Genomic DNA, 22,712 nt, shown 5'->3' on the forward strand with positions numbered 1-22,712 from the left:
TCAGGTAGGTTAATAATATGTTATGTAGATTAAAACTACACATTGAAGGCTTTTCTGTTCACAGAGTTAACATTTATCCTGGACATTCATTCGCTGAATGCTTTTCCTATCCAGTCAATCTCATCCAGTTCCATTTTTTATGAAGCATAGGCCTTCAGAGAATTTTAATTTTTTTCTAAGATCACATAAATTCAGTCCACTGTGTCCAAACTTTTAATAGATCAGGGTTGTGCGGCACTCAGAATTAAACTGAACAGAATGCAGGTGTCATATTTTATTATTATTATATTATATATATATATATATATATATATATATATATTATTTTTAATGTAGATATAAAAATGTAATATAATATAAATGTAATATAGCCTGCAATATATGAATAATCCTTTAAACATTAAAAACCCACCACTTGTCATGATGATTTTATTCCATTACATTCTTTAAATCAAATTGTAGATAGATTAGGGCCTGATCTTCTGTCTTTTCTCAGAATCTGAGTACTGCTACAGTCCTCAACTGTCTAAAACATGCTTCCTTCACTCGGTTTCTGAAGAAATCCTATCTTGATGTTTCATTTTAGACCGATTTCTGATCTCCTGTTTATTTAAACAATTTATTTTTTTTAGAAAAGGTAATTCTCACTCAACTACAGTCTTTTCTGACTTCAAATTCATTATACAAAAACTTTCAGTGAGGTTATAGAAATTGCATAGTACTGAATCTGTTTTATTGAAAGTTACAAATAATGTGTTGGCTACCGATAATGGGAATGCTGTTGCCTTGGTCCTTTTAGATCTTAGTTCAGCATTTGATTTGGTCGATCACAAAATTTTAATTTCTCGATTATGTAGGCATTCAGGGTACCGTTTTAAAATGGTTTCAGTCACATCTTTCCTGTGGTGTTCTGCAGGGATCAATCCTTGCTCCAATACGTTTCTCTTTATACATGCTACCGTTTTCCAAACATGGAGTAATGTTTCATTTTTATGCTGATGACACCCAATTGTACCTCCCACTTAAACATGTAAAGACTCGTGTTCATAATGAGGTTCTACTAGCACTCTTACAGGATCTGAACTCAGGGCTTTCACAAAAAAATTGGCATTAAATGAGAGAAAAAAAAACTGAAGTTGTATTGTTTGGACCAAGTGGTTTTTATGACTGTGGTGATCTGGATCTAGGATTTTTAAGTTCTCATGTTACTCAGTGTGCGATAAACCTTGGTGTTTTATTTGACTGGGGACTTCGTTTCGATAAACAGATTAATTCTGTGGTCAAATCATGTTTTTTCCATTTACACCACCACTCCATTTTCTCTACTTGAAGAACTCTGAAACAGTTATTTATGCGTTCAGCAACACGCGTTTTGACTATTGAAATTCACTTCTTCATTCTTGGATTACTCTCTGTTTGCAGGTCTAAGATAAAACATAGAGGGGACTGAGCTTTTGAATAAGTTAATTGTAATGTGTATTTTACTTTGCGGATTGTGATTTCTATTTTATGTATTGTTTCTAATGTTCTGTACTGCACTTTGCTCAACCTTTGGGTCTTTTTAAATGTGATTTATAAATAAACAATAATAATAATAATTCATATGAAACCATAGTATTAAATGCTAGCTCTTTGATAGCATAGTGACACATTCTGATACGGATATAATTTTTTTTCACCTCTATTTTTCTAAACATTTCAGGAGTTTCCATCCCCACACAGCCATGACATGACTCTGTATAGCATTCTCTGCATGCTGCTGTTATTGTCCCCTCATCAATCTTAAAAGTTCAAACATTGTGAGAGGCCTTCGGCGCTATAAAGAGCCCATTTCCAGTTAAATCAATCATACATCTCTAGTGCATACACTCTTGAAAATAGAGGTGCTTGAAGATGCCATGGAACACCTTTAGAAGGTTCTTTGTGGCGAAGGAATGTTCTTCAGATTATGAAAAGGTAAGAAAGAGATGGTTCTTTTATGGCATCCCTGTGAAGAACCTTTTGAAGCACCTTTATATTTAAGAGTATATAATGACATGCTCTGAGTTCATGAGAGTGTTCAGGCTCTTCTGCTATCAGTTATCAATGTGGAGGACACAACACATGTAAGTGTGCCCTTTAAATACAGAGTCAGGTGATGCTCCCTCTGTCTGTGGAGCAGATTTATGCTGTAATTCTGTGATTCTCAATGTAAATGGTGGTTACAGGTGGAGGAGTTCATGATGTGGGAGGGAAAGTGGTTTTGCTCCACCCACCACGTTAACAAACGTTTGGAAGATCAGACTCTGTCTCCATCCAGTGGAGGTTTCATGCAAATCTCAGATAGATAAATGTCTGTGCAAAGGAGTTTTACATGGTTGGTGCCATAGATTTGGATTGGTGAACTAATAATAGTAATGATGGCTAGATGGAAGTGGTTTCGCTGTCTGTTTGTCTTTGAAATTCTTGTACTCTGTCATTTACATTAAACTAACATAATTGCAATGAGAGGAGATGACATAGATATCACTGCTATTTACAAGGCTGATGTACGGCTCGTTCTCTATATTCACTGTGAATTTCACAGCCACCTGAAGGCCGTCTTCTTACCAATTATCTATTTTCAGCAAATTTGGTGTATTAAAACATAATTATAGTCATTTTTATTTGTTATTATTATTTATAATATCATGGCTTACCATATGTATTTATCCTAAAACTACTTTAGCATTGTTACTTATTCTCATCTAATTATAAGAATTGTACTTCTAAGTGATTTATATTAATTGAGAAATATATGGAATATTTGCCTTTTAAAAATTAATTTGATGCCCTACAGGGCTATTTAAGTGAACTGCAAAGAAAATCCAAATGGTGATTTAAAATGATGAAAAAACTAAAATAAATATTATTTTTACCTCCATGGTATGGTCCATGGAAAATGTGCCTCAAACGTTTTGGTTGGATGCGCGAATAACATTTGTTTTAAATGTAATACTCATTTCAAAACCTCTCCTGAATCGAATCGAACATGAATCGTGAATCGATTCGCTGGCTACTCGACTACTCGCGCGCCTATTGCAAGCTCTCGTCTATAAATGAATCGTTTTGGTGAACTCATTTAAAAGATTCTAAACTCTAAACTGATTCTAAACTGAATCAAAATCCCCACCTATGTTCCTCCAAAAGATTTAGCTGGTAACACATTAAAGATCGCAAGTCGAGTCTACTTGATGTTGCCCGATTAAAAACCCGTCCATTATTCACATTAAAAAATATATATTTGGATCCAAATAACAAAACAAATACACAAACGTCATATTTTGATATTTCAGACCTGTTTACGCGATCATTACTCAAATGTATTTTATAAATCTCCGAGGGACACGTCTCAGGCACGCAGAAGACAGCTAAAGCTCGCAGCCGTATATCTCGGGGTCCTTCAGAGTCAGACTGCTGCTTTCTCTGGACAGCATCTTCGTCAATGGCGGATTACGATAACTACGATGACCGGGATCGGGCTTACGGGAGCTTCGGCGGGGGAAGAGGGTAAGCAAGCCCGCACGAGAGGCGAGGTGAAGGGTGCGTCTGAGCGTGTGTGACGGGAGGCCGCGGGTGCGCGCGTGTTTGCGGGAGATCGAGCGGGTGTAGGCCACGCAGCAGCGGTGCGCTCCCGCTGAGATGAATGAAGGCCGGGCACGAAACTCAGCCCACATGGGCTTCATGTCTCGCGGCCGAATCAGCATCTCAGTGCCCGCGGACGTCATATAACACGTTCCTGCTCGCTGATCTCTGTTATAGTATTTAGTTAGTGATGTCAACGCGTGTTTTTGTGATCATGCAGCAGCGTGTCTGGGCCTCGAGCAGGGCTTTCACTCCCGTCTGTATCTCCTGCTGTTCTGAAGCCCACTGCACTGCTGCAGCTTCAGCCAATATTCGGTTTGATAAACGGAGTTTATGATGTTTCCGAGCCTCAGATCGAGCAGATGGCTGTATTTGCACACAGGTGTGCTGTTTCTCACACACATGCGTGGCGTTTATCATTTATTGAATATAGAAACAGAAAGCGCGTGCTTATTTGATGTGTGAAGATCTTGCATTCAGGCCATAATGTACCATAATGCCTTAATCCTAATGAGGAAAACCACGCTCAAACTGAAGTTTGTAATGAGAGTTTGTTTTTAAAGGAAGGTTTGTTTTTAAAGGAAGGAAAGGTCTCTTATGCTCACCAATGTCATATTCATTTGAACAAAAATACAGTATAAACCGTAATATTGTGAAAGTTAATTGCAGGTTGATGTAACCGTTTTCTGTTGTGATGTATATGTTTGCTGCTCAAGAAATGTTTCTGATTATCAATGTTGGAAACCTTGACTAAACCGAAACTTTTGAACGAGTGTGTAATGTTACAGAAGAACAGCGATGCTCTAGTATTGTGATATAATACTGAGGCCTGCGATTTATATTTTTGAAATTAATACTTTTGATCAGGAGGGATGCATTAAATGGATCAAAAGTGACAGGAAAGGCATTCATGAAGATCTTACATAAGATTTCTTTTAAACAAATGCTGTTCTTCTGTACGATTCATCTCACAATAAGGGTCTGCACTCAGCAGAACGGAGTAAAACAGCTGCTTTTGAACATGGTGTACTATAGGGCCATTGTTAACTATAAGGCAGTTGACCTCTGCATTATGAAGGGCCTACATAACGGTTTAACAGGTTTGCATCTTGTATTTAAGCCCATAAATATTAACGGACTCATTCTAATATACTAATTTATTCATCTTTAAATTGTCGTTAGGTTATCAATGCACAAATCAACACAAACTTGACATGCATATTTAAAAATGAAAGCTTTGTAAAGCAATGCGCTGTCATCACTGTAGCTCACACACACACACACACACACACACACACACACACACACTCATTCATAGCAAACAGAGACACTGACTGCATTTGAAGCTTCACCGCTAACAGAGAAACAAAATGAAGACAGAGGTGGTAATTCACACATAAAAGATCTCTCTCTCTCTCTCTCTCTCTCTCTCTCTCTCTCTGGCACGTAAATGAACACAGACTTGAAATATTAGACATTTCTGTGAATAGAAAACTCAACTGGAGACACTATTGCTAAACTTGGAGCTTGCGGGTGTTTTCAGAAAGCTAGCTCTTTTATTCACAGTGGAGCACACACACACACACGGTTCCCTTGTTGAGAAAAGAAGTAACACACTGGACAGATACTTCTGTATTGCTCCGATTACGTCTCCTGATATCAGCCCTATCATCTGTGTAGAGCACCGTGGTATTTCCACCACAGCACTTGATGTCAGTTTTGGGGTTGATGATGAATGTTTCTGTGCCAGTCGCAGTCATGTTTCATCTGCTGCAGACAGCACAGGTGTGAAAACGCCCAGCTGGTCATGTTATACGCTCTGGTCTGACCCCTGAGGAATGTCCCCAGCACACTGGATCCCTGCAGATGATTTGATCTACTATTACATACAGACAGAAAATACATTAAGAAGGTGCTTTCTGTAATAGTTCTGTCCAGGGCACTTTTGGCATCTGTTCAGTACTTTGTGACCAACAGTAGACTAATGTGTGGGCCAAACCAATATCATATTTGGTAACTTTAAGAATATTGGCATTAGCTCATAACTGTCCAGTGTGCAGACTAACAGAAGTGATTGCACATCCTCAAGGCAGTTTCAAAATACACAGACAGCCTTGTCAACATATGAAGAGTTTGTTAGCAAAAAACAGATAAATCAGATTTTAACAATTCTCAGAAATCATGTGTTTTTCATTGTGCATTTTCAGAAATCTCATTCTAACTGCAGCTGGGTAATATGGACTAGTTAAAAAAAACACTAACACAAAAAAATCACAATTAAAATTAAAAACATGATTTTTGGAAATTTTAAACAACTGAGTTACGTTTTATCAAATGAACTCTTCGTATAATGCTCATTTTTAGTTTCCGAGGCCTCATTTATAAAACGTGCTAAAATCCATGCCAACTTTGACAGAGTCAACGTCCATTTGATGTGGAAAAGTGCGGAGATCCTCATCAGGGTCTAAGCCAGAGGTGCACAAACTTTTTCTTATGAAGGGCCAAAAATTAAAGGGCTGTGGACAGAAAATAAGAATTGCATTATACCAAAATGCTATATTAAAATTAAAGTTACATTTTCCACGGTTAAAGTTTAATAGTTAAAAATGAAAGTTTTCATGGTTATCATTTGAGTTCATCATATTTCAAGATGAATTAATAAAAAGAGAACATTACTCCGAAAATAAAGCTGCATTAGAGTTTCATTGTTCAATTAAACTTGTAGTACAATGGAAACATAGAAACAATCTCATTTATATTTCAATGCCTAAAACATTGGTTGTGACTTTGTGACTTTGTTTCTGCCGGTGTGACTAATTGTGAGCGCACACACTGGCCCTAGTTTGGGCTTCTCTGGTCTACACAGATGCAATCTCTTTTCCTTGTGGCAGAAAGTGATTAGTTTCCACTGACAAGCTTAAACTGGGCGTGCTAATGTTTGCCAGGGCCAGTCGTGTTTCCACTGTCACTTCCGGGGCTTGATCGTGCCATCGTTTGGGGCTTCCTCGGGGCCAACACAGTGCTCATGTCTATTCAAAGTCAATGCTTTTGGAAAATCTATTTGTGCCGGTCAGTTTTGATATTGTGGCGGGTGCCACAAATAAATCAATGGATGGGAAACACAATGAAGCTTACCTGAACACTTTCATTTGATCTGCGTGTCTGTCATTAAAGTGTTTTGTTAGTTTGAACACACCATGCTACAGATCCAGCGCCCGGGAGCACTGTTCATTCACTCCCTCCTACAACTCCTGCCAGCACCGAGACTCAAACCAGCGACCTTCGGGTTACAAGTCCAACTCTCTTACCATTAGGCCACAGCTGCTCCTTAGGATAGCGCATCAAGGACCGGGTACTCTGTACCACCGGTACTTTTAAAAAATCTGGTACAGTAACATTTTCATTTTTTTAGTACTGACTAAAGCACTAACTTTCTTTTTCCTTTTTCTTTTGACAACACCAGCAAAAAGACCGAGAGTCTCGTATTGTGTTTTTCACGTCTTCCTGCACTTGAATGGACAAATGCATACAAAAGTCTCAATACCTGTCTTGGCCAGTATCGCCAAAAACAGTCTTCAAGTGAATTTAAACAGTTGAGAAAGACATCGGATGTGTAGATTATATTTGATCCAAACATTGTCTCTGAAAGTGACCGTGGCTCATTTACCAGCAGCTGTCAGCTTCCTTAAAGGGGTCCTATTATGGTATTTCACTTTTTCACCTTTAGTTAGTCTGTAATGCAGCTGTGTGGGCATAAAAAAATAATCTGTAAAATTCTAAGTACATTTCAAAAGGAGATATTTTATTTAAAAGGAAATTACTTTTAAATACTACAACGAACGACTCGATTAGACTACAATGCACATTTTCTGGGATTTTACGATATCACAAATATCAATGAATGGGATGAGACGTGGTTGAGCTGCACTAGAGAAAGCAACAAGTGTTATCACTATGTCAGCGACACGCTAGCTTTCCCAAGACAGACAAACTTAGATTGGTTACAATCATCCAGGTTTAAATCACACTAAAATCTATTTGATTTTGATCCAATATTTACACTGAAGCTGGGAGCAAGTGGCTGTGGTAATGGGGCGTGATATTTCGGGACCAGGTGCAGTGGTGCAAATCACAGCACACACTGGCGCAGCTAACCGATCACAGCACACACTGGCGCAGCTAACCGATCACAGCACACACTGGCCCAACTAACCGATCACTGCACACACTGGCGCCGCTAACCGATCACAGCACACACTGGCCCAACTAACCGATCACTGCACACACTGGCGCCGCTAACCGATCACAGCACACACTGGCCCGGCTAGACTTGTGCCGGTATTCGGTAATGCGATATATTGCGGTGATTAATATGCACAATATTGTTATCGTGGGCACTTCTAAATACCGTGAATATACATTACAAATTATTCAGAATTTGGAATGCATTTTAAGAATAGTATTCCCATCAGCTGCTTAAAATGCACAACATCGCTGTATGCTGCTTGAAAGTGCGCATGCGCTCTAATGTAATAAACAAGCGCGCATGAGAAGCACATGGAGGAACACGTGAGAGACGCGCTGAATGAAAGCACATTCAATCTCTGACAGCAAACTGCAGCCCTTACCCTGTAAACAAAAATAATCTTAAATAACCATTCAGATTTGTGTTTTCCCTATGGTGTTTATTACAGAGCCAACTACTGAAATATTTAGACTTAATAGGCTATTTATCTTCAAACATTAATTTTTATTTTTTTTATCTGGACTAGAAATGCCCTATATATTGTTTGAAAGTGTTTTGATCTTTTATTGTTCATTCACACTTTACATTATGGCTTCATTAGTTAAAATTACTCATGTTTAAAATCATTAATGTTTAATGAATTAAACATTCATTAATCTTAGGTATTCCAATATTTAATAACACATTGTTAAAATTGAAAGTTGCAGCTGTTATTTAATGAGCTAACATTAACTTAGACTTGTATTTTTTAACAAAGATTAATAACTTCTATAGTAAATGTAGCTATTGCTCATTGTTTAGCTGTGCATTTATTGAATGAGCACTATGCGATATCCGAATTGATTACACTATATTTTATTAGGGATGGGCGTTTTCCATAAATATCACATTCGAATATTTGAGCTCACAAAAAACGAATATTCGAATATTCGTTTATTTAAATTAAGTTTAATGAGTCAGACGTTATTTTTCAGCAACATTTGTTTTCGTCATTTTGAACAAGCTTACAATAAGCTTGAACATTACACATCGTGTTTTGTAGCTGAAAACCTTTAACAATGCGTGCAAACAAACAAAAGTACAGATTAAAAGCCAAAAAAAAAAAGTGAACAAAGAAAAAACGTAAAGCAGCCTGCAGCAATTAGGCTATTGTACTGAATGTAGCTTACACTTAACTTTTAAACTGTCAGCAAATCTTTTTTGCTTTTTTTCTATTGTTTCAAATGTTCTTGTTAAGAAATACGGGCATGTAAACATGATTGGGGGAAAGTCGGCTCCTTAGTCTGTTAACAATAAGGCCGGCCGCGGAGAAAACGTGCTCTGACGAAACAGACGTTGCATCTTCTTCATCGTGGCCACTGCATCCGCACCACTCGCATCAAGGAAAATGTTCTGATAATGTTCAAAAAAGTTTTTTTTTTTCTTACTTCTCTCATGTTTTCATCGAGAAACCTGAGATGTTTGTGCCGAGGGTCTAGGGCAGACGCGAGAAGAGGAGTTTTCACTGCATTCTCCAAGTTAGCTGTGTTTATTCGTTGCTTAAGAGATGACGCAACAAGGTCACTTTCTGTGATTCTCCACGGCATATCTGAAGTACTGTAGAAGACCGCAGTTCTTTTAGGGGGCGTTCACATATCGCGTCTTTTGCATGCTCAAGTTCGTTATTTCCAATGTAGGCGCGCGGTATGCGCGCTCATAATGGAAGCGACGCGGTCGCGTTTTTTCCAGGCGCGTCCGCACAGCATCGAGTTAAAAACATCTCAACTTTCAGAATACCACAAGCGCACCGCTGGTCATGTGACAAGAACTAAACATTCAGCTTCATCCTTTCCTGTAACAACGTTGAAAGCTCAGCCAAGATGAAGGAACAGCTGATCATAGCTGTATATGGATTGCCATTTTGAAATAAATTTAGTAGCAGAGCTACTGAAAGCGGTTTTTTTGTGCTGCAAATCCATTTATCGTAAATTTCCGCGTCTTCATGGAGAGAACGCGTCGCCTCAGGAAAAAAAAATATCATTTTTATTTATCGAATAATTAGAGCAGAACGAATATTCGAATGTTCGACTATCCGTGCACATCCCTATATTTTATGTATTGCACTTTATTTTATGTAAAATCATTTTCTATTTTTAAAGGGTCTTAAATTCATTTTAAGTCAATTTTTAAATCATTTTCATACACACCAACCCGGCTAACCGATCACAGCACACACCAACCCGGCTAACCGATCACAGCACACACTGGCCCGGCGGCTAACCGATCACAGCACACACTGGCCCAACTAACCGATCAAAGCAACACACTGGCGCGGCTAACCGATCACAGCATACACCGGCGCCGCTAACCGGTCACAGCACACACTGGCGCGGCTAACTGGTCACAGCACACACTGGCGCGGCGAACCGGTCACAGCACACACTGGCGCGGCGAACCGGTCACAGCACACACTGGCCCGGCGGCTAACCGATCACAGCACACACTGGCCCGGCTAACCGGTCACAGCACACACTGGCGCAGGCTAACCGATCACAGCACACACTGTCGCAGGCTAACCGATCACAGCACACACTGGCCCGGCTAACCGATCACAGCACACACTGGCCCGGCGGCTAACCGGTCACGGCACACGCTGGCGCGGCTAACCGGTCACGGCACACGCTGGCGCGGCTAACCGACCACGGCACACACTGGCCCGGCGGCTAACGATCACAGCACACACTGGCCCAACTAACCGATCACAGCACACACTGGCGCGGCTAACCGATCACAGCACACACTGGCGCCGCCAAACGGTCACAGCACACACTGGCGCCGCCAAACGGTCACAGCACACACTGGCGCCGCCAAACGGTCACAGCACACACTGGCGCCGCCAAACGGTCACAGCACACACTGGCGCCGCCAAACGGTCACAGCACACACTGGCGCCGCCAAACGGTCACAGCACACACTGGCGCGGCTAACCGATCACACCACACACTGGCCCGGCTAACCGGTAACAGCACACACTGGCCCAACTAACCGATCACAGCACACACTGGCCCAACTAACCGATCACAGCACACACTGGCCCAACTAACCGATCACAGCACACACTGGCCCGGCGGCTAACTGATCACAGCACACACTGGCCCGGCTAACCGGTCACAGCACACACTGGCGCAGGCTAACCGGTCACAGCACACACTGGCGCAGGCTAAACGATCACAGCACACACTGGCGCAGGCTAACCAATCACAGCACACACTGGCCCGGCGGCTAACCGATCACAGCACACACTGGCCCGGCGGCTATCCGGTCACAGCACACACTGGCCCGGCTGCTATCCGGTCACAGAACACACTGGCCCGGCGGCTAACCGGTCACAGCACACACTGGCCCGGCGGCTAACCGATCACAGCACACACTGGCCCGGCGGCTAACCGGTCACAGCACACACTGGCCCGGCTGCTATCCGGTCACAGAACACACTGGCCCGGCGGCTAACCGGTCACAACACACGCTGGCCCGGCGGCTAACCGGTCACAGCACACGCTGGCCCGGCGGCTAACCGGTCACAGCACACGCTGGCCCGGCGGCTAACCGATCACAGCACACGCTGGCCCGGCGGCTAACCGATCACAGCACACGCTGGCCCGGCGGCTAACCGATCACAGCACACGCTGGCCCGGCGGCTAACCGGTCACAGCACACGCTGGCCCGGCGGCTAACCGGTCACAGCACACGCTGGCGCGGCTAACCGGTCACAGCACACGCTGGCGCGGCGGCTAACCGGTCACAGCACACGCTGGCCCGGCGGCTAACCGGTCACAGCACACGCTGGCCCGGCGGCTAACCGGTCACAGCACACGCTGGCCCGTCGGCTAACCGGTCACAGCACACGCTGGCCCGGCGGCTAACCGGTCACAGCACACGCTGGCCCGGCGGCTAACCGGTCACAGCACACGCTGGCCCGGCGGCTAACCGGTCACAGCACACGCTGGCCCGGCGGCTAACCGGTCACAGCACACGCTGGCCCGGCGGCTAACCGGTCACAGCACACGCTGGCCCGGCGGCTAACCGGTCACAGCACACGCTGGCGCGGCGGCTAACCGGTCACAGCACACGCTGGCCCGGCGGCTAACCGGTCACAGCACACGCTGGCCCGGCGGCTAACCGGTCACAGCACACGCTGGCCCGTCGGCTAACCGGTCACAGCACACGCTGGCCCGGCGGCTAACCGGTCACAGCACACGCTGGCCCGGCGGCTAACCGGTCACAGCACACGCTGGCCCGGCGGCTAACCGGTCACAGCACACGCTGGCCCGGCGGCTAACCGGTCACAGCACACGCTGGCCCGGCGGCTAACCGGTCACAGCACACGCTGGCCCGGCGGCTAACCGGTCACAGCACACGCTGGCCCGGCGGCTAACCGGTCACAGCACACGCTGGCCCGGCGGCTAACCGGTCACAGCACACGCTGGCCCGGCGGCTAACCGGTCACAGCACACGCTGGCCCGGCGGCTAACCGGTCACAGCACACGCTGGCCCGTCGGCTAACCGGTCACAGCACACGCTGGCCCGTCGGCTAACCGGTCACAGCACACGCTGGCCCGGCGGCTAACCGGTCACAGCACACGCTGGCCCGGCGGCTAACCGGTCACAGCACACGCTGGCCCGGCGGCTAACCGGTCACAGCACACGCTGGCCCGTCGGCTAACCGGTCACAGCACACGCTGGCCCGTCGGCTAACCGGTCACAGCACACGCTGGCCCGTCGGCTAACCGGTCACAGCACACGCTGGCCCGTCGGCTAACCGGTCACAGCACACGCTGGCCCGTCGGCTAACCGGTCACAGCACACGCTGGCCCGTCGGCTAACCGGTCACAGCACACGCTGGCCCGGCGGCTAACCGGTCACAGCACACGCTGGCCCGGCGGCTAACCGGTCACAGCACACGCTGGCCCGTCGGCTAACCGGTCACAGCACACGCTGGCCCGGCGGCTAACCGGTCACAGCACACACTGGCGCAACTAACAGGTCACAGCACATTTTGTACAGGAATTATTCAAACGTTCAGACTGGGGAGGGAGGTGTTATAATAATGTAAAATATAAGGGGGAATAAAAAGTTTATCGAACAATATAGTATGAGAGCTTGTTCTAGTACACCCCCAAAACAAAATCAAGACTATGTAAAAGAGCATAAATCTTTCACTGCTATTGACTGAATAACCTTAAATCTAATATATACAGTGAAGAATATGCAATGTTATTTTACATTTTATTAGTAATTTTAAGCAGAACACCTCATATCTCTCTGTTCTGCATTTATTTGTGCTGTTGCTTGTCATTTGTTCATTTGTTTTTATTCTGATTTCTTTTTCGCTTCTTGTTTGAACTTTATATTGGTTAGGCTGTAGTAGTTTTTGCTGTGGTGTTGAAATTAGAATTGAGAACTGTAAAATTAAACTGATATGTAACATTTTGATATCATATTAAGCTTAGAATGCAGGATTTCTTTGTTTAGAAACGTAAAGTAAAAATGTTAACCGCTTTAGAAAAAATCTATAGCATTGAGCCCTGGAAATTAATAGGGACTTGGGGCTAAGTGCCACCAATTTATATATATATAATTTTTTTTTTTTTTTACATGCAATATCACATGAGGAGTGTGTTGTTTTCTAGAATATCAGCACAATTACAAAAGTGATATTGATACTTTTTAATAAACTGTTAATGAGTTATTTTTTTGTACAAAATATTGTTTTTATTTTATTTTTTGTCTTTCACAGATAAAAATAGTTCCAGACTAAAGAACAAATCGGTGTTTTTTTTATTTTTTTTATGAATTGGTTGAGTGAATGATTCAATGATTTCAACTGTCAATTCTGGTGGTTTTTATTTCATACATAGTGTTTCCATTACTTTGTTTTTTTTTAAACATGAATTTCATAATTTATTCACTCTTACACTTGTGTAAAAGTATTTTTTCATCTCCAAGGAACCTAAAAAAGACACTTAAAGTTAATATATACCACATCTGTAAGAGAGAAAAAAGGGGTTTTGATGGTACTGATTTAATTTGATTAGCCTGTAGTGTCTTGGTATTGTAATTAAATTTGATTAAAGGTTTTAGTACCACAGATGATTCAGACACTCAGAAGTGGTCATGATGGGCGTTATTGGTCAGTGTGTCTTTTATTTGCAGTGTTCGAGTCCTGCTCCTCTAGATCAATCTTTTACCAGTGTGGTGTTATTTCTAGAAGGTGTAGAGCTGATCAGGTTGTTTGTTTTTGGACCGTAGACCCCGAGGCGGCGGCGGCGGAGGCCCAGGTGGACCCCGAAAGCAGAAGGACCTTCCCACAGAGCCGCCCTACACGGCGTACGTCGGCAACCTGCCCTTCAATACAGTGCAAGGAGACATAGATGCCATCTTCAAAGACCTCAGCATCAGGAGCGTTCGACTAGTGCGAGACAAAGAGACAGACAAGTTCAAAGGTGCGCTGCTCTTCCCAACAGTGCATGCTCAATGAGGAACATGGTTCATACTGGGTTTCAGGAATCGCCCAGAAAGTACTCCACTATGACCTGAATCAGATCTCAGAATGTGTGGCTAGTTTATTGTCCTTGGCTCAAGCAATAGCAAGGTCATGGGTTCGATCTCAGGGAAACCGATGACCTGAATGAATGTTTTGAAAATCAGTGTGAAGAACAGCGTTTGCTGAATGATTAACTGTGTTTGTTTTCGTGCTTCAGGTTTCTGTTATGTAGAGTTTGATGACTTGGAATCTCTAAAAGAGGCTTTGACGTATGATGGCGCTGTAAGTCACTTAATTACACTACATTCATTCATTTAAAGGAGGAGATGATTGATGGGGTTATGCCTTGTCGTTTTGACTGGGATTACACCAACATTTGTTTTTATAGCTGGTAAAAGTGAAATATTCATTTAACACAATACATGTACAGTAGAAAAGCTTGACAGCTGTTTAATACTTTATCTGACACCGCATGTTCAAAAGATTTTTGCTTTTATTCTGCAAGGATGTATTACATTGACAAGAAGTGAGTGGAAAGATTTGTTAAATTGTTAGAAAAGATTTCCAGAACTTTTTCCTGAGAATCGTGTGATGCGAGACTGGATGCATTTTTAAATAGTTATTATAAATGTTATTTCACACTAGTATTAGTATTTTTAATCAAATTTAATGCAAGGTGTTCATTTAGAACTCTTTAACACAATCTTACGAACCCCAAACATTTGAAGGCTAGTGTAGTGTTTGATGTATTGTGTGTGTGTGTGTGTGCACGCTCTCCTTGATCAGCTGCTAGGGGACCGGTCTTTGAGGGTGGACATCGCAGAGGGCCGAAAGCAGGAACGTGGCGCCGGAGGCTTCGGCTTCCGGAAAGACGACAGAGGTACTGTGTGTGTGCCAGTGTATCCAAATATCTCCATCGTTCTTTTATCTGTTACTGCGGTTTACTCACATTTCAGTCTGTTTGTCTGTTGATATAGTGTGTTGTACGTTGTGTCCTTCCAGATATTGTGGTCTTTATAGTATCAGAAATGAGCAATGCTAGGGATCGACGGTGCGCTTGTCTTGTCTTTACAGTTGTATCAGGGTTTTTTTTACCTTAAGTAGTTTCTGCGTTTGATTTAATAGTCGGATTGCAATATTGTTTGTTTGTTTTGTTTTTTAAATTCAGTAAATTCTCACGATTGCTAAGCAACTTGCACTGTAATTTTACAATGTACTTAACTTTAAAAAATCTGATAAAAATAGCTATCATGTTAACATCCGTTTTGAGGTTGTTGTTTGTACACCTTATTTCGATTTTATCTCTTATTTTAGAGAAAATATGATGTCGTGACTCATTTGTTAAACAATAAATTGACTGAATTACCCTACCATATGAATTGCAATACCATATAGTTGTTTAATGTACAGTCTTTATGATGTGCCATAACCCAGATTTGGGTCCTACTGCCAAGCCCTAAGCAGTGCTCAATATTAGTTTCTGCTCTTTTGCTCTTCTTTTTTACGTCCTCTGTCTCTTATTCTGAGCTGTTCTGATTTGGTTATATTGCATATGGCTGTAAATATTTAATACCCTTCTCATGCTACACACACACAAAGCATTTCTTAAAGGGATAGTTCACCCCAAAATGAAAGTTGTTATTTACTCATCCACCATTTGTTCCAGCTTTGTGAGTAATCAGATTGACTTCAGTGGTGTTTTTCTCCATACTAATGGAGGTGAATGGGGAATGTTTGGTTTCTACGCTCTTCAGAATAGTTTTTATTTTAAGTTTAGCAGAAGAGAGAAACTCATGCAGGTTTGGAACAGCTTGAGGGTGCGGAAATGATGACAGAATTGATGTTTCGGGGGAACTATCCCTTTAAGCCTGGCTTCTCACAGTCATTGTTCATGTACATATTTCATCTTCAGATATTTTTGTACTGTTTTTTCAACCCTCAGTAGAAACCCCTTTCTAGCTCCTCTTCCTTCCCCTCTAACACTCGGAGGGCTTTCCTGTAGGCTGCACGTCCCTGTCCCGCTGCTGTCTTCCTGTTAGCAGATGATCTGATTGGTTCAGTTGAACCGTTCCTTTCCTTCACCCTGATCTCAGCTTTGAATTGTTGCCCCTATTAAACCGCCCCTGTCCCTTTCAGGCCGTGGTGGCTCACGTGGGGCCCGAGGAGGGGGACGTGACTCCAGAGACGACTTCGACCAGTCTGGAGGAGGTGCGAAGTGTGAATTGGGCAAAAACCCCAACCCTTGGGGTGTTGGCTCTAGAAAATAATTATAGCAAAAGGTCTGAAGACACATCTGTGCTATATGACCTCAGACATTCCTCTTTTTGTTAAAAATGAACAGAAAACATCTTTACAATAAATATAGTCCATGAAATCATAGTAAGCAAAGGGGACGTGAAGATGAAAATGAAAGTTTTAGGACAAGATATTTTAACAATGCAATAAATAAATGGAATCATTATTATTATTAATGCTATTATTGTGATATATTCATTACCAAGTATGCACTGTAAAGTTATGCATTAGCGGAAGTCAATCTCATCACATTAATTTAAAAATAATAATGTTAATGAAATCATCACACAATCCTATCATGTGTATATAGAATTAAGTATGATTTCATGTAACGGTGGTAAGGTGATAATCAGTGAAAAAAATTGGCTTCTTTTTGAACATGCAGATGTATCTACGTATTTATTAAATTTTGGGGTGAAACACGATTGACGTCACTTTGTTTTTGTGACCCGGTAACAGTAAATGTTTTTCGTTCATTTTTATAAACTGAGGAAGCAGTCAAAAAAGTGCTTGAAACCTTGTTAAAAATAAACCCGAATATTTCATTAAGACTTTTTGAAAAGCAGTGATCTTTCATATCTATGTTTTGGCTTTTTCATGTATTTTAAGTTAATTTTCTGAACATTGATCTCTCGGGGACTCCATCTCATTGCCATCAGTCATGTCATCAGTGGAGTCTCCCTGCTTCTGCAGTCAGATGTCCTCCCAGATAAACACTGATCTGGGATCAGACTTAATACAGTCTTGCAAAGCTTAAGCACTTTGATATATCGCCCAGAGCCTGCCCCGGATCAGTGTTTTGGTGTGGGAGAATGATGGACCAGTTACTCACACGCTTTCTTTTTATTGACAGGATTTAGAGATGAAGACTTCATGGGTGGGAGGAGTCGAGGAGGCGGTCGCCCTGGTGACAGAAGGGGGGCGGGAGGAGGAGGAGGAGGAGGACCAGGCATGGGACGCTTCAGAGATGGACCTCCTCGAGGAGGCCCGACAGACTTCAGAGAACCCTCCGACGGTGTCACACATTTATTCATGCTGAAAAAAAAAGATACCTTTATACATGTGCTTCAAAGTCAACGTGAAATCTCAATACAGATGTCTGCTCAAACCTCTACAGTGCAAGTACATCACTCACATATGTGGAAAAAGTTCCCGTGTAGGCAACTAAATGTCTAATGTTAGCCATTGGCTACTAAACTGGTTTCTAGAGCTCAAGTGTCGAGTGCTTGATATCAAATGGAATACACTTTGAATGGCTTGTCTGAAAGCATACACTAACATACACATACAAAAACAAACTATACTTTGGGCTTTAGAGGCTAAGAGTAAGTTTTTCATTCACCTGCACTTGAACACTGGTCACTTAACATTCACTTCATCCTTGCAGAGTCTTGCATACCTTTAAAATAACTGATCATTCAGAATTTAGTCTTTAAGAGCTATGAGAAGACACTGCTGGCTGGTTCTTTCTGTAGTGGGCGGAGCTTATGCTCAAACTTCGATCTCATTGGCTAATGCTCATCATATTCCATTCATGGTTTGATTTCAACGAATCCATTTGAGCGAGACAGATAATGTAATTATTATTCATGAGCAGCTTATCAGACCTTAGACCTGATTTATACAGCAGTAGTAGTAGTATTTTAATAGTGTTATTGTTTTATTGAAACACGACCAGCACGTTAGTTCTAACCTAGGAAATGCTTGATTTATTTTTTTTATTTTTTTAGTTGTGCTTTCAAATCATATCATATGTGAATGAATCTTTGTAAAAAAAAAAAAAAGCTGCCATATATATTTAACATTTATTAGCCAATGACAAATCTGTTGCCAAGGTGTGTGTAAAGGGTTGGTTTTCTGGATGTAATTGGTTATTTAAAAAAAAAAAATCTTTGCAATGTACACCAAAGTAAAACAATTTGTTAATATCAACAATTTGCTTGATGTTAACTAGATCTGTACCATATCAGTTATCTGTTAGTGTAATTATTGGCCTTAATTTTTAATATCACCAATTTTTAATAAGCCAAACGACTATTTTAGTATTAAGGATAAAATGCAACTGAAATAATCTATTAATTAAATGTTATAATTGAATGCCAAATATATATATATATATATATATATATATTTTTTTTTTTTTATTATTATTTTTTTTTTTCGGATCCAGTCAATTCCCAGTTGACTACCATTTCTGAAGTAAACTGGGTTGCACATACCATTTCACGTTGACTTTAAATGATGTTTTTGACTCTTGCGTAAATTATACGATAACATCTAATGTCTCGATTTCTCATTTTTTCCCAGAGGAAAGAGCGCAGAGACCGAGGCTACAGCTGAAGCCGCGTACAGTGGCAGCTCCCCTGAACCAAGTGGCCAACCCCAACTCGGCCATCTTTGGGGGCGCCAAACCCAGGGAGGAGGTAATTCCCAAAGACAAACACTAAGAGACTGCAGCCTCCCTCGGCGCTCCATAAGGAAGAAAGGAAAGGAGGGAGGAGAGAATGAAGGGGAGGGATACACGGGGAGGGAAGGGCGAGGTCCGGGATGAGAAACAACGAAGATAAAACGTATCATGCCAACAGGAACGCGATAAGCCCTCTGTCGTCATTCTTAACCTGTTAGAGATGACCAGAGTCCCTGCGAATTCAGATCGCGTGACTATATATTTATTCAATGGGAAAAAAATACAATAAGACCACACCCACATCAATCGATCGTGAACATGATCATGACACTAGCACACACCAATGAGCAGCTCGTGAATGCATGGCAAAACTGTTCAACAATGGTTTCATGTCCACCTTTGCTTCCCTGTAATTAGTGCCTGCTCTGTACTGTAGTTTTCGTCAGGGGAAAGATCTTTCACATCCTTGGTGAGATCCGAAGGTTTTTTCTTTTTTTTTCAGACTGCTCTCTTAAATGGAATGGAAAACTGATTTTAAATGTTTTTGTTTGTTTTCTAGCTGTAGACTAAACTACACGCATCAAGCCCTTTTATCACGGGAATAACGACGACACTGATTTGGTTTGTGCGCTTTTCTTGCGGGGCAGCTAGCTAACGTTTCCACGGTTGACTTTCATAATAGCGTTCACGAAAAGCAGTATTAGGTTGATTTGTATTTTGTTCTTTGGATTTTTGACGGACTGCACCTCTATGAAGATTTTTCTCTTTGGTGTGATTTCCAGCAATGGCACGAGCTTCGCCAATTCATGTACCTTCGAACCTTCGAACGCACACTGGATTGTACATGTGGTGCTTGTGCTCTCCCTTGTCCTCATGGTGTGTGTAATTTGGCGATAAAGCACAATGTAGTCCAGCTGTTAGGTTTGGGAGCCCTGAGTCTTAGATCTACACTTTGCGATCTTCCCGTTCGAGTTGAATTGATTCTGCTATTGCTTTGTCAAAATGTTCATGTGCAAAATTTTACCGTCTCCTACAGTGGACCCTGTGTAACCATTTTGTTCTTGTTTTATGTTTCCGTTCTCTGAAGAATTAGTATCTGTGTCAGTGTGGCTGCATTTTTCCGGAAGGCTAAACTGGATTCTACTGGCTTTGATCACCATAAAATCTTTCAAAGACTTCAGTGAAATGCAGGCAGGGGCACGAGGTGCTGCTCTCCTCTCGAATCTGAACGAGCCCTCATCCGATTGGCTTAAAAAAGCAAGTGGAGGTGGGGTCTCTAGGAAGGGGGAGGGGCACAGTCTTAACTCCGCCTCTGCCTGTCCTCTCTGGCTCCTCCCACACGCCTCAAAGAACCCAAACTTGGAGGACGGCATCTCCAGGTTGAATGCGTTTAAGGACTTCAGCATCTCTTTCCCTTCCCAAAGTATCTTTTGTGTTTATTTTTTTCGAATTCGAATGTCCTTTTTATATTTTGCTCTTTAAATTTCTTTTCTGTATTGGAGGATTAAAACGTTGAGCATGATTCTTAATTATTAAACAATTTCAAAGTGAAAAAGTATTTTTGAATTCTTGCCTCGTCTTCACGAAAGATTTTCCCACCCTGACCAAATCCTGGCTCATCCAGAGCTTTCGGGAACAATGTGCCACATGTTTCGTTCATTTAGAAGAGCATGCATGATAGGTTTGGTTGGTGACACAAGGGTCTACAGTTTACAGACATATCCACAGCTTGATGGCAATGCGTTTCTTTCCACACGAAAAAAAAAACAATAGTAGAAACTATGATCCATAACCGCATCAGTACTGCCTTTCCACATGAAGCTTCTTGAACAAAAATGATCTGCTTGCACATTTCCACACACACCAGGCGCTATAGTTTCATCCAGTGTAGATCCTCATGGAAATACATGTCACGAACCTTCTCTTCGCATTCTACTGGGGTTTTTTTTCTTACTGTATAATGGAGGTCCGCTGTTTTTCTTTTCATTTTCCTACACTGTTTATGGCAATAAATTGTATCACCTTACAGTGTTTGAAATGAATGTGTTGAATTAGGACAACAGGATGAATCTATTCTGTGTCCTGTGAAGCTCTATGGTGTTTGAAGACCTGGCAGTTGGACGCAGGAGTTGTGTCGTAAGCTTCGAGAACGAGGTCCCAGATCTTGTCATTGCAAGACACACAGTCTTATCTTTGTTGGGTTAACACGGGAAGTCTTTATTCTCAACATGAGAGACACGTGATGAGTGATTGTTTTGCATATGTAAAGAATAAAAGATTTGATTTGAAGAGACCCTGGCTTTGGGTGTCATAATCTACATGCATGGCAGATATGGACCATTTAGGGTCGTCACGCTCTACTTGTTCCAAGAGATATCTCAAGAACGTTGGTAACGTTAGTCATCGACTTCTTATGATTATCCATTTAGTAGAAGTCAGAAGATACAGTCAGCTGTTTGGATATCAACCGAATGTATGAAGCATTTATACAGCGCTTTGTGTGTTGTTGTATACCCAGAGTGCACCACACACCAGCTACAGGTTATTTAACAAAAGAAAGTAAATGATGACAATTTTCATTTTTAAATGCGTCACTTATGTTTCACCCTAAAAATAATCGTAGTGTTATTTATTGCACCGTGCATTTTTCGATAAGGACATCGGTTCATACAGACCTCAGTCACAGCAGTGCCGTATTTACTTTAGCAGAAATTAAAATAAGACCACATTTAATGATCACACAGTAATAGTTTAACTGACAAAACATGCTTCCAAAAAACCTTTCAGTAGAGAAAAAACTCCTCCGAACTCTGGAAGTGTGTTTTGAAAATGAGGTGATCTCAGACTGTAAGTCTGTTCCTCAGAGCCTTGTTTGTAAAAACTGAATATGCTGTCCACCCTGACTAAGGTTTAGTACTGTATTGTGAGAAAAATCTAATACATTTTTACACCTATATGTATGTATGCATGTATGTACTGTTCATATAATTAGAATATCATCAAAAAGTTGATTTATTTCACTAATTCCATTCAAAAAGTGAAACTTGTATATTATATCAATTCATTACACAGGCTGATATAGTTAATTTTGATTTCTTTTAATTTTGATGATTATAACTGACAACTAAGGAAAATCCCAAATCCAGTATCTCAGAAAATTAGAATATTACTTAAGACCAATAGAAAGAAAGGATTTTTAGAAATCTTGGCCAACTAAAAAGTATTTAAATGAAAAGTATGAGCATGTACAGCACTCAATACTTAGTTGGAGCTCCTTTTGCCTGAATTACTGCAGCAATGCGGCGTGGCATGGAGTCGATCAGTCTGTGGCACTGCTCAGGTGTTATGAGAGCCCAGGTTGCTCTGATAGTGACCTTCAGCTCTTCTGCATTCTTGGGTCTGGCATATCGCATCTTCCTCTTCCCAATACCCCTTTGATTTTCTGTGGGGTTAAGACAGGGATCAGCAACCTTTTCGGCATGACGTGCCATTTTTTATTTTTATGGTTAACCACTGTGCCAACACAGCCCCCCCCCCACACACCCCGATATAATTCTGTATTTAAACGGTACATACACAATTTTCTATTATACGATAAAAAAAACTTTTTTTTAACGTTTAATCAACGTTAATGCACT

At 41.8% G+C, this 22,712-nt stretch overlaps 1 protein-coding gene across 2 annotated transcripts; it reads left to right on the forward strand.

Annotated features, from left to right (window-relative positions):
- Positions 1 to 3,368: 3,368 nt before the first annotated feature.
- Positions 3,369 to 21,099, forward strand: LOC132123084 (eukaryotic translation initiation factor 4H-like). 2 transcript variants are annotated; one of them, XM_059533626.1, is made up of 8 exons: positions 3,369 to 3,528; positions 14,138 to 14,331; positions 14,590 to 14,654; positions 15,159 to 15,252; positions 16,509 to 16,580; positions 17,521 to 17,682; positions 18,975 to 19,090; positions 20,162 to 21,099. In XM_059533626.1, exons 1-8 carry the CDS (start codon positions 3,464 to 3,466, stop codon positions 20,165 to 20,167), a joined length of 774 nt encoding a protein of 257 aa, XP_059389609.1. In that variant the 5' UTR covers positions 3,369 to 3,463; the 3' UTR covers positions 20,168 to 21,099. The 2 variants fall into 2 exon arrangements, with proteins under 2 accessions (XP_059389609.1, XP_059389610.1); XM_059533627.1 differs by lacking the exon at positions 16,509 to 16,580.
- The last annotated feature ends 1,613 nt before the right edge of the window (positions 21,100 to 22,712 follow it).

The sequence above is a fragment of the Carassius carassius genome, chromosome 41 (genome assembly GCF_963082965.1).
Source record: "Carassius carassius chromosome 41, fCarCar2.1, whole genome shotgun sequence".
NCBI classification, from domain to species: Eukaryota; Metazoa; Chordata; class Actinopteri; order Cypriniformes; family Cyprinidae; genus Carassius; species Carassius carassius.

Bases quoted from the DNA above. Each gene is read 5' to 3' on its own strand.
- LOC132123084 (XM_059533626.1), top strand. From the start codon at position 3,464: ATGGCGGATTACGATAACTACGATGACCGGGATCGGGCTTACGGGAGC. The intron at 15,253-16,508 runs GTACTGTGTGTG...TGTCCCTTTCAG, and splicing joins CTTCCGGAAAGACGACAGAG to GCCGTGGTGGCTCACGTGGG. The intron at 16,581-17,520 runs GTGCGAAGTGTG...TTTTATTGACAG, and splicing joins CTTCGACCAGTCTGGAGGAG to GATTTAGAGATGAAGACTTC.